At 38.2% G+C, this 12,896-nt stretch overlaps 1 protein-coding gene across 5 annotated transcripts in view; it reads right to left on the reverse strand.

Moving 5' to 3' along the window:
- Window positions 1–12,896, reverse strand: part of dab2ipa (DAB2 interacting protein a) — a 142,623-nt gene that overhangs the window by 25,683 nt on the left and 104,044 nt on the right. For all 5 annotated transcript variants that reach the window (XM_049486212.1, XM_049486214.1, XM_049486213.1 and 2 more), the window contains 2 exons: window positions 11,990–12,544; window positions 1,284–1,428 (listed from right to left, as the gene is read on the reverse strand). In XM_049486212.1, the coding sequence (XP_049342169.1) occupies window positions 1,284–1,428; window positions 11,990–12,544 (700 nt within the window). The remainder of the gene's footprint in view (window positions 1–1,283; window positions 1,429–11,989; window positions 12,545–12,896) is intronic.

Below are 12,896 nucleotides of genomic sequence, written 5' to 3' on the forward strand. Positions count from 1 at the left end.
TGATCAGGGGCCATAAATGATTTTTTTTATTTTTTTTTCTGAGAAAAATTCACTAACAGCTAAAAACTAAAGCTGCAAACTAAAGAATTAAACAGACGAAATTTCATCACTGAGATGAGATTTTTTTGGTAGTATTTTTGATTTTGAGAATAAAAATCTCGTGTGAGAGGAACATGACTGAAGGCTCTGCAGCTCTTTTCCTCCATCCTGGAGCTGCAGTTCAGTCGGGCCAGTCTACCTTCCAGCAAAGTCTGATCTCTTTAATAATAAATAAATCAAGCTTTGAACCCGAGCTCTAACAGCAAACCAAAAGAGAAAAACTGAGAGAAAACACTGAATTATTAACCCTGTATTCTCTAGATCGTAAAACTGGATCACTGAGAAAATAGCTGAAAGATACTGATAATAATAAAAGTATCAAGGTTTATTTATACAGCACATTATATACTCAATATAAATGCATTAATAGTAGTACTCTAGTATAGAGTGCTTTAAATAAGGGGCAAACAATGCACTCGCAGATTAAATTATGCATTTTAAAAATGAAAAATAAACACAATTTAGGTAAAATAATACAAAAAACAATACTAAAATGAATAAAATAGATGAAAAAAATCAGTTTAATTAGATAATTTAATCACAGAATTTGTGATTAATTGCATTTTTTCCTTTTCCTTTTCTTTAAGAATAAGCTTTTTATAATGTATATTTAAATGTAAAAGAGAAGAAATGCTAATCAAATTATATTTAAATAAATAGTGTCAATCCTTAAAAAAAAAAAAAAAAAAAGGGCACTGGATGATGTATGGGTTTAGGGGTGGGGCAGGAGAGAGAGCTGATTGGCTAAGCTGCAGCCGCAGCAGTATTCCTCTCATAGTGAGATGTAAGACCTTAATGATTGGACGTCAGCAGGGGGCGGGATCATTGATTGACTTAATATGATTTGCATATTGTGATGCGTCTGCGTACCAAAGTACACGGACACATCATCCACACCTATTGCACAGCTGAACTTGAGGGGGCGCTGCAGGGGCGGAATTTTTTTATAGCAAGTCAATAATTGGCCTAAAAAATTGGAAGAGTAGTTTGGGAGGGGCACTGGGTGATGTATGGGTTTAGAGGCAGGGCAGAAGAGAGAGCTGATTGGCTGAGCTGCAACAGCAGCAGTGTGCCTCTGATAGCGATCTGATTTATTTGCATATTGTGAGTCTTTTTTTTTTATAGCAGGTCACTAATTGGTCCATTGGAATATTTTTACAGCAGTCAGGGAGCTGAAGGCTTACCCAGCGCGTCCTGCAGGTACTTCTGTCCCACCAGTTTCAGGTACTCCTCTATAGCTTTGGTGGCGAGAGTGTTCTCTCTGAAGATGAGATGCTCGTTGTCTCCGCACCGATCCACCTCAGACATCATCAGATCTGTCAGGAAATCCTGCGCGGAAATACAGATAGTTTTGTTTAGTTCATCAAACAATGGATAAAAAAACAAATATATCTAAAAATTATTTCAGATTAGCAAACAGAAGCGTGTATATTCAGAATGTCCAAAAAACAAATCATTGTAAAAAGAAAGTAAAAAAAAAATTCATTTCAATGTTTGGAATCTTTTGTTACCAATGAAGTATAAAGTAAATGGTAACTTGCTCTTACAGCCTACAACACTACAACACCATAAACATACTCCTAAACATTGTGGAAAGCTGTTAAAGATGCAGAGGGTAGAGCAACATCATATTAAACCCTATAGATTAAGAATGGGATGTCTCAATTTCATACACGTGCAAAAGTAGACGTGCATTTACCACATCAAACCCAATTAATTAATGATGCATTGTGTGTTTATTGATGGACAACCAAGTATCTATTTTTCTTTTATCCGCTCATCATCAACAGCTTGACTTCTGAAGACCTTTAAAACAGCCCTGACACAAATTTAAACAGCCCTGTTTATGATATAAAGCTCCAGGTCAAAAGAGAATCAATAAAACATAAAACTCGCCTGGTAATTCCACATAAACGCTGAGCCGTTTCTCAGCTCAGATCATTATATTTAATAAAGATCAAAACACTGTTTTCTCAGCCTACCCACAAACAAACTCACAAAAAACAGACACGCTTCTGTTAAAAATCACACTCAGCACAACAAACAAAACACCAGAGAACACTGGTTCACTTAATAATAAATAAATAAATGTTTTTTTATTCTTACTTTTTACTTTATTTTTGTAGATACAGCTCTGAATAAAATAAGAGAGCCCTTTAAAATAACGAGTTTCTTTGATTTTACCAAATTAAAAACCTCTGGAATATAATCAAGAGGAAGATGGATGATCACAAACCATCAAACCACCAAACTGAACTGCTTGAATTTTTGCACCAGGAGTAAAGCAGCATAAAGTTATCCAAAAGCAGTGTGTAAGACTGGTGGAGGAGAACATGATGCCAAGATGCATGAAAAAAAAACTGTGATTAAAAACCAACCAGGGTTATTCCACCAAATATTGATTTCTGAACTCTTTTAAAAAAGACACAGAAACACAGATAACTCTGTAACTATTAACCCTTGTGTGGTGTTCATATTTTTGTTACTCGTTTACTTTGTCACTTGTATTTAATTCAGCAAAATTAAGCAATTCTACATTAAAATGCTTTACACATGCTCGCTTCACCTAAATTGCAAGCAATATAAACAAACAGCTTACATGGTTAATATTTGCCCTTTACCTTTCTTATGTTACATTTCTTTTATGAACTTCTACTTCTTTATATTAGTTTTTTAATAAAATGTAAAAGAAAATGAATTAAACTCAAGATATGAGTAGAAATTTTGTTTAGTTTCAAATTTACAAATGAAGCAATGTTTATTAGCCCTTGGCCAAACATACTGTATGTAATTTAAATGTGTATGTGGGGGGGGGGGGGGGTGTACAGTGTGTGTTTATCGAAAATGTGTTTTGATATATGTTTCTCATAAAAAATGAGCCAATGCCAATGAGTTTGAGTTAGAAAAAATATTTTTTTTAGTATCATTTGTTGAAAAATGAAAACGGGTCCCACAGACCTGATCACCACACAAGGGTTAAAAGTAGAAGTTCTTTCTTTTCTTTAGAGAAATTACAGATACAGATGTCAGAAAGCGGTGAGGACTGTTTCCTACACCTTCAAGACTTCAAGACTCGTGGAAACTGGAGAAAAAAAACTGCTACAGGAAGACGTCTGGCTGACCCACATGGAAACAGCAGCTTTAGCCTTTAGAAGATAAGATTCAGTTTGTTTTAAAACTATTAGTAATGTAGAATTCTTTCAAAGCTTCTTGCAAACTCTCAAAGAAAACATGAATATTGGTATTAAAACAGTTTTAAATTGTAGATAATGCAGTGTTTTATCGGTATAAAACGAATGGTGTGTAAAAGAGAAGCAGTGAGGTATTTTTTTGTGATATGGGAGGGGGTCGCAGGTGTAATACTCAGGTGTTGTAGATTGAGCTGCTGTAGAGACGTCACGTCAGGGACAGCCTGGAGAGATGAGTCATTCTCAGTGATGTGGGGAGTATTGATTGGGAGATAATGGAGGTCTTGTAGTCTGATCAGACTCTCGTAGTCTCTCTCTTTCTCTCCCTCGCTTTCTTATCCTCCTCTTGTTCCCTCCTTGTATATGTCTGTCTCTCTCTCTCTCTCTGTATCAGGATGCAGCTCCTGTAACCTGTGAAAGCCTCTGTAATCAGTTCTGGGTTGGTGGCTCTGTGGCTGAAGGGCGTTACAGTGGATAAACATGATGATGACTTGCTCTCTGTTAAATCTTCTACATACAGGGGTTAGACAGTGAAACTGAAACACCTGTCGTCATTTTAATGTGGGATTTTAGGTTTCATGGCTAAATTGGAGCAGCCTGGTGGCCAATCTTAATGTGCATTATTTGCACATTATTGCACCAGTAAGAGCATGAAGAGTGTGAAGGTTCAATTAGCAGGGTAAGAGCACAGTTCTGCTCTAAATATTACAATGAACACTATAACATTATGGGAGACATACCAGAGTTCAAAAGAGGACAAATTGTTGGTGCACGTCTTGCTGGAGCATCTGTGACCAAGACAGCAAGTCTTTGTGATGCATCAAGAGCCACGGTATCCAGGGTAATGTCAGCATACCACCAAGAAGAACCAACCACATCCAACAGGATTAACTGTGGACGCTGTAAGAGGAATCTGTCTGAAAGGGATGTTCGGGTGCTAACCCGGATTGTATCCAAAAAAACATAAAACCATTATCATTACTATCATGACTGACATTCTGGATCAATGAATCTGATTAAAATCTTTTTTTTTTTTTTTAAACATCTCGTATCTTGATTTTAAATATCGTGTATGCAACAAGTACATTTAATTTTCAATTTGTTGCAGTAGCGTATTCTTGAAAATCTTTTTTTTTTTTTTTTATTCAGTGTTTTTCGGTATTGCAGAAATACCATGAAATATCATGATATTATTTTAGGGGCATATCGCTCAACTCTAGGCAGGGTGTAAGGTAGCAATAAGCATCTTGAAGCTTTAGTTCAAAGCTAAAGAAAGAAGCTAAACTCAGACACTAAACATCATACTGTGCTCCTGTATGTTTCAATTACACAGAAAATAAGAGAATATCATATTTCAGCTCAGCATCCTGTAGCTACATCATCCACAACTCCATCCACTCTCCTGCCAAATCTGCTCTCGTTCACAGAACATGAACCTGCTCTCTCTCTCTCTCTCTCTCTCTCTCTCTCTCTCTTTTACACAGTGAGGGGCTTTATGATGAAACCTCACCTAAAACCTCCTCTCCAGCAGAACAGACGTGAGTACAGTGCAGTCGTGACACTTGGAGGATAACAGGAGACCCGGCGTTCTCCCGGAGCTCTGCAGCCCTGGCAGCACTCAGAGCGCTGGGGATTCAATTAGTCCTCCAGAGCTTTAGTGCAGCGAGAGCCGCTCGCCTCCGGGCCCCCGGCGGCTCCGAGGGGCCCCCCCGCCGCCCCCATCACATCACACCACGCCCGCCTCACCTCAGCATCTCAGCATCGTCTGAGAGCTCTGAACACCGGAGCCGAGAACATGAAGGTCATCAGTACAGACACAGGACACGCTGAGCCTGAACTCAGGGGGGCAGCTGATTGGATAATAACAGCAGGGTAACACAGGGCAGGACTTTTATAAAGCTGAAATACGGGGAAGCTGCTTGATCCTGTATTTGATCAAATACTACAGTTTAGATCAGCCATTCTCAACTGGTGGGTCGCAGACAAAAATAAAACTAAAAAAAACGTTTTAGATTAAAATTAAAAACAAATAATGCTCATCTGATTTTGTATTCACCTTTTATATCGGTAAAAAAAAGACGGAGAGTTTCTTACTAATGTACCGTATTTTTTCGTACTATAAAGTGCAAAAGATTATAAGATGCATTTTTGCAAAGCTAGTAAGGAACAGGGGTGTCGCCATGTTTTGCTTCTAATTCAGCAGGTCTCGCTGTTAGGGGTTGTGGTGGTGGGAGGGGGGACTAAAAGCTAAGCTAAGTGAAATGAGCGCTGGATGTTAATCTGCACAGATTTCTCTCCTGAAAACTGTTTATTTGGGTGAGTAAATCACTTCCGATTATTTACAGTAAGCTTAGATGTCCAGATTTTCACTAAGGCTAGGTGCAGCAGCATTAGCCTTAGCATTAGCGCCTTACTACTAGTAGCGCTAGTAAATGCAGCAATGATCCAGAATGTCACGATATTAATAATAATGCACTCCAAATATCTTAAAAGTAAGTAATGCTCATCTGATGTTGTATTCATCTTTTATATCAGGGAAAAAAGACAGAGAGTTTCTTACTTATGTACCGTATTTTTTTCGTACTATAAAGTGCAAAAGATTATAAGGTGCATTTTGTAAAACTAGTAAGGAACAGGGGTGTTGCCATGTTTTCCTTCTTATTCCGCAGGTCTCGCTGTTAGGGGTTGTGGTGATGGGAGGGGGGACTGAAAGCTAAGCTGAAAGCTAAGCTAAGCAAACAAAAATATTATCTTGAAAAGTCAAACGATTTCTCTCCTGAAAATTGTTTATTTGGGTGAGTAAATCACTTCCATTTATTTACAGTAAGCTTAGATGTCCAGATTTTCACTAAGGCTAGGTGCAGCAGCATTAGCCTTAGCATTAGCGCCTTACTACTAGTAGCGCTAGTAAATGCATCAATGATCCAGAATGTTACGATAATAATAATAATGCACTCCAAATATCTCCATATATCCAGGATTAAAGTAAAATAATTGATTCTGGACAGATATAATATAAAGTATCTAGTAGATATACATTGGGATATGTAATGAGAACAGTGTGATTTTTTTGTTGTTGTTGATAAAAACAGTAAAAAAGTAGAACCCTTGGCGATATTATTGCATGTATATGATGCGATATGGCACACCCCTAACATACTGTGGGTGATTTTTGTATATGTATGTGTACAAAATATAACATTATACGAATCAAATAAACATATATGCACATATATGAGCTCACTGAGAGAACTCATCTTTCATAACAGACAGAGCGACGTGTCACTGAGGGTCCATACATCTAATGCATAAGTATCAGGGAGCTTGTTAAAGAGCCACGACGTGTGTGTGTGTGAGTGTGTTTGTGTGTGTGTGTGTGTGTGTGTGTATCAGTGTGTGCAAGTGTATATTTGCAGTCATTATTCAGCAGGACTGTGTTGGGGTTTCGGGGTCATTAATCGAGTGCCTGGAGGAGGGTCTGAGGCTTTTTTTAAACACACACATACACACACACACACACACACACACGCACATGTGCACACACACACACACACACACACCATTGCTCCTGTATGTCCCGGTGAGATGCCTCCAGCGATGGCTGCATGAGTAAGAGCTCATTAGCGGGGGGCACAGGCTGCAACCCCCCACCTTCCGTCGTGCTGTGCGCACACATACACACCCCAAACACACACACACACACACCAAACACACACACACTCCATCAGACCTCCACGGGGAATTGATTCAGTGACTATCCCCCACCCAGCATGATCAATATCCACTCCACACACACAATAGCTGTAATTGGTTTCAGATTCATGGTTGCCAGACTGTGAGGTGTGTGTGTGTGTGTGTGTGTGTGTGTGTGTGTGTGTGTGTGTGAGGTGTGTGTTCTCACGTCTCCTCATGTTTCACAGATAACTGTTATCAATATGATTATGCAGCAGCTACAACAGCACTAATACTGAATTCACTGTAATACAATTTACTGCACGTTTATACTGTACATTACTGTTCAAATATTTTTTATATTTTAGAAATATTTATAATATATTTATTTTTGTTCATATTTTTGCTCCTTAAGTCCATCGAAACACTAAAAATGGTGCAAAATCCAGTGAACTTAAAAGTAAAGGTACAAACTGACAGGACTTTTAATGAAAAACTAACAAATTAAAAACATTTATATTTAACAACTAAAAACATAAAAATAAAGGAAAAATTATAAATTGTACTAATGCATCTAAAAAAAATAGAATATCATTGAAAATTTACTTTATTTCTCTTTATATCAATCAATTAATCAACCTTTATTTTTACTCGGGAAAACATTGAGAGTGACCCTCATTTACAATGTTGCAGAGCATTTACAACATCAAAGGGATTAAAAACATTTAATAAGAAACTAGAAATAATAAGAAATAAAATAGTAAAAGAAATGTTCATTTTAAATCAACGTAAAACATAAAGAACTTATAAAATATAAAATAAATAAAAAGATAATAGTAGAAGTAAAGTAAAATGATAAGAATAATAAGAATGATAAGAATTTAATGATAATACTAATAATAATAATGCACTTCAAATATCTCCATATGTCCAGGATTAAAGTAAAATAAATGATACTGGATATATAATGGGAAATGAGAACAGTGTACATATTTATTTTCCTAAAAAACATTTCAGAATGAGAAAATGAGAATGTTAATATTCACAAAGTTTCAGAAATCAGTATTTGGTGGAATGACCCTGATTTTTAATCCCCTTTTAATCCAGTTTTTTTCATGCATCTTGGCATCATGTTCTCCTCCACCAGTCTTACACACTGCTTTTGGATAACTTTATGCTGCTTTACTCCTGGTGTAAAAATTCAAGCAGTTCAGTTTGGTGGTTTGATGGTTTGTGATCATCCATCTTCCTCTTGATTATATTCCAGAGGATTTCAAATAAGTAATAATAAATAAATGTAATAAATTTAAATTAACAAAAAAGGTAAACTAATAAAAAAAACTTAATTTAAAACAGTCACAGGCTTTCTGGTGGTGTGTAGAACCTAAAAGTCTAAAATTATTTTTGTCCAGCTCGTTGACCCCACGTGTCCCCCGTCCTGAGAGCACGCTGTCCTGCTCCTCTACACAAAGACAGGAAGCTGCTGCTGCAGCTGCTGAATAGAAGAATCAGGACACGACCCCGGCCGACCTTATTTACTGTAGGAACGACTAACGCTTATCCTAAAACAATGCATCCACTCAGCAGCTCCGCTCTCCGCTAACGAGACACAGTACACTCCCAATATACTCCCAATATACTCCCTGACCACTCCTGCTCCACATAATGAGAGACCATGACCTTACTGACCTGATTTACTCCAGCACTAATCACAGCCTGAGAACACTGCTGACCAATCAGCACGCATCAAGAAATTACACGCTGTGATACAAAAAGACTCAAATGTTCTAACATCGGGTTAGGAGAGACTAACAGAGCATAAAAAGAGCATAAAAACAGTATACTATTAAAAACCTGACATGGACATTTATAAAATAACTCATACACTATAAAACACAGAATGATCATCAGTACATTTTACATTTCATTTAAAGGAAATCAAGGGAGCAGAGTCTGGAGGAAGAGTGGAGAGACACACAGTCCAAACTGCTCGAGGTCTAGTGTGAAGTTTCCACCAATCAGTGATGGTTTGGATAAAGAGTCATGTCTGTCATCTGCTGGTGTTGATCCACTGTGTTTTATTATCAAGTCTAAAGTCAGTGCAGTTTTGTTTTCCCACAAAATCTTACAGCACTTCATATCTTACAGCTTCCCTCTGCTGCTGACAACTTTTATGGAGATGCAGATTTCATTTTCCAGCAGGATTTTCTAAGACATTAATTGGGTTTGGGGAGCCACTTTTAAATAATATTCCAATTGTTTGAGCTGCATCTGTATATAACAACAGTGGGAAAACTTCAACGTTTCCTTAAGCCCTTTACCGGTTGGGGTGTGTTAAAACTGTTTTTTAATGATTTATTCTCATATACATATGACAAAATCAGATTAGGAGAAATGTTGTCTGTAGTTTATAGAATAAAGCATTTTATTCAAAATAAATCTATAAATAATAAAATCAGAGAAACTGATTCTATATATTATTGCCTTATATGTAACATATATTGAAACACAACTCATAATATATACAATATTACTATATATATATATATATATATATATATACAATATACAGTACTGCATATCATAAATTGCATTTCCATGTAAGGACCTCCAAATGCTGTACGTTTATCCATATAATGTTGTACTTTGTATTGAAAAATGACAAATGATTAGAGTTGAGATTAGTCAAAACAGCTCCAGAATCGAATCCAAATTAAATACAGTGTATATTTCAGTGAAAATAGTGTATTATTAAGTTGTAACAGCTAGGTGTGTATCTGTTATTATGTGTGGTATATTATTTTGCCTCCTGCTATTACGATCAATGGAATTTGTTCTGGAAAATGACATGTTTTTCAATAACCTGTAATCGTTGCGTAGTTTTAATAATAAAATGTCTCCTGGACAGGGGGACGGAGGGACGGGGGGACGGGGGGACGCTGCACGCGGACGTGTCCTCTAAAAGCGAAGCGCTGTACACAGATGATGTTATCATGCAGCTGGAATGATGGGCTCACACCGGGCGCGCTCACGATGCACGACAGCTCCCTCAAATCCATAACTGCAGGGGTGATGTTTCAAACAGCCGGACGATCAATAACCAGAGACGAGCCGCGCGCCGGGAGGCCCAGCTCTATTGTAAGCAGTGTCATCTCTTTCAGAGCTGATTTATGAAGACAATCTGATCCAAACGCCCGAATTAATCAAGCCGATAAGGCGCTCAGGCCTTCGCTGATTCTGATTCACCGAGCAGAAGCAGGCCCCGCCTCCGTTCCTCCATCCTATCCACTCCAAAAAAAACTGAATAAAAAGGTAGATTCTGCTGAGGCCTCCACTTCCAGAAGAACACGCTAAAGCATATCAATGAACATATCAATAAGCTATTAAAATAATACTGCAGGAGAATACTTTAGTCTATAATCTCCACTCGGCGCTTATGAATTTTAGATGCAATAATTCACCATCTAAGAAGCGATCAAATAAGAAATTATTGAAAAAGAGCAAAGCCACTGACTTGCTACTCTATTACGCTTATACTGTATATGAAGATTTAAAGTCAGATTCTGTCAGGAAAGCAGAATTCAGCAAAACACACCCCCAAAAAAACTATTCACTCCTGCCTTCTAGAGGTTATTGTTTTAGGGTCTTTCTTTACAGCACTGACAATGTTTCTGTTTCATTAACTGCTGCAGTTTTCCTCGGTCTACATGTTTGACATATGATGTTTAGTACACCAGTGATGACTTTCTTCTTTAGGACATTACACTCATTACACACACACAAACACACTGCAGTGCACAAATCCAGCTTTCACATCAACGAGGCAGATTCTGCTGAGGCGCCACTTCCAGAAGAACACGCTAAAGCATATCAATGAACATATCAATAAGCTATTAAAATAATACTGCAGGAGAATACTTTAGTCTATAATCTCCACTCGGCGCTTATGAATTTTAGATGCTATAATTCACCATCTAAGAAGCGATCAAATAAGAAATTATTAAAAATGAGCAAAGCCACTGAGGTGCTGTACTGTTATGTTCATTCTGCATTTGAAGATTTGAAGTCAGATTCTGGAAGGAAAGCAGAATTCAGCAAAACACCCCCCCAAAAAACTATTCACTCCTGCTCTCTGGAGGTTATTGCTGGTGTCACTAACAGTTGTTTTAGGGTCTTTCGCTATAGTACTAACAATGTTTCTGCCAATAAATGCTGCAGTTTTCCTTGGTCTACATGTTTGACATATAATGTTTAGTACACCAGTGATGACTTTCTTCTTCAGGACATTCCAAACAGTTGTTCTGGCTATGAACAATATTTGTGTCTCTCTCTCTCTGTCACGCACGGCATGACTTTAGACTTTAGTTTCCACTCATTCTCATTTTTCCACCCGTTCTTGGGCTTCCTATCTCCTGATAAGGGAGTTTTTTCCTTGCCGTGTCCCAATTCACTAGCCAGAGCAGCGGTAGTGTATTGGACCGCGACCCTGATGACACAGGTTCGATCCTGCGTGAGGAGCGGTGTGTTTATTAATTTATTTATAGATTTTTTTCCTTTCTTCTTGGATTTACCTGCTTTTAGATCAACTGTTCTGCAATTGGGTTCAACAACCCTCTGGGCTGCAGAGCTACTGGTCTGTAGCATCACTCCTTCCCATTACACATCATTTACAAACACAAAAACAGATATTTTTTTGTGGCCATCACGTAATGGCTTGGGATATATCTGACCTGCTCTAAAGCATATTAATGAACATTATATCAAAATTATACCTTACTCACTATCTAAGATGCATCAAACAAGAAATTCTAAAGAAAAATGAGCAAAGCTACAAGGCTGTTACCCTGTTAAAGAAATACAGTAATTCAAATATCATCATAACAATAGTCATAGCACAAAATCATAACAACAAATTCTCCAAATCTCAACCTTCTACAAACCAATTTACGTCAAATATAAGAAGACTTCGCAAACAAAGTTGATTGCAATCAGGTGTTTAAACGCTCTAAGACTATAAAAGCGGTTCCTACCTTGGCTTTCCCGGTGCTCTGGAGGATGTGGACGAGAGCGCTGGCCATCTCCTCCTTGCTCTTGACGCTGAGCGCCGGCTCCAGCACGGAGCACAGCAGCATGTAGTTATTAGTGATGTACTCTGCGAACTCCTTGTACAGCTCCATAGGGAGGATGCTCATGCTCTGGTAGCGGCACTTCATGCGCAGCATGGGCCCCGGGGCCTTGCCCTTGTTGGGGTTGGGGGTGCTGACCGTGTACCACTTCTCCACGAACTGCCGCCCGCTCACGGCCATGATGGGAACGTTCACCAGGCCCACGTAGTTGTTCTTGTCCTTCTTCTTCTTCTTGTCCGTCTCCTTGTACAGGTGCACGGTGATGCTCTTGGCTGACGGCAGGTTGTTGAACTCAAAGTGTTCGCCCCAGAAAACGTTGTCCGTTTTGAGTTTGCAGGTAGTCCGTGCGTAAAGCGTGTCGTCCAGACACAGTTCACAGAAGTACTTCTTCTTCGCCGGCAGGTCCTTCGCCTCGATAATCCAACATTTCAGCATGTTCTCCACTCGCCGACTGTTATCCTGAGAAAAGAGAACGTACCGAGTGTTACAGTCAGATAAAATCTGAATATACATGTTTTAATTTCTGCTACTACAGTGATATACGCAACTACAGACATAGAGCACAGCACCAGTACACAGTTAATCCCTTTTAAACCTTAATTCCAAATGTTCCAGGGATGGAAAAATAGAAAAGAAGGCAGTTTTCTGTCTGTAATGCAGACAAATAGGTAGGGTTTATAAATGGTTTGCAATTAGTTTATTAATGGTTACTAATTAGGTTGTAAATGCCTTAAAGTAATCATCATTAATAATCAGTTATAACACATAATTAGAAAGGGCAAAAATATAGATGGCTGTGGGTTCAACATTT

The sequence above is a fragment of the Astyanax mexicanus genome, chromosome 12, assembly GCF_023375975.1.
Source record: "Astyanax mexicanus isolate ESR-SI-001 chromosome 12, AstMex3_surface, whole genome shotgun sequence".
NCBI classification, from domain to species: domain Eukaryota; kingdom Metazoa; phylum Chordata; class Actinopteri; order Characiformes; family Acestrorhamphidae; genus Astyanax; species Astyanax mexicanus.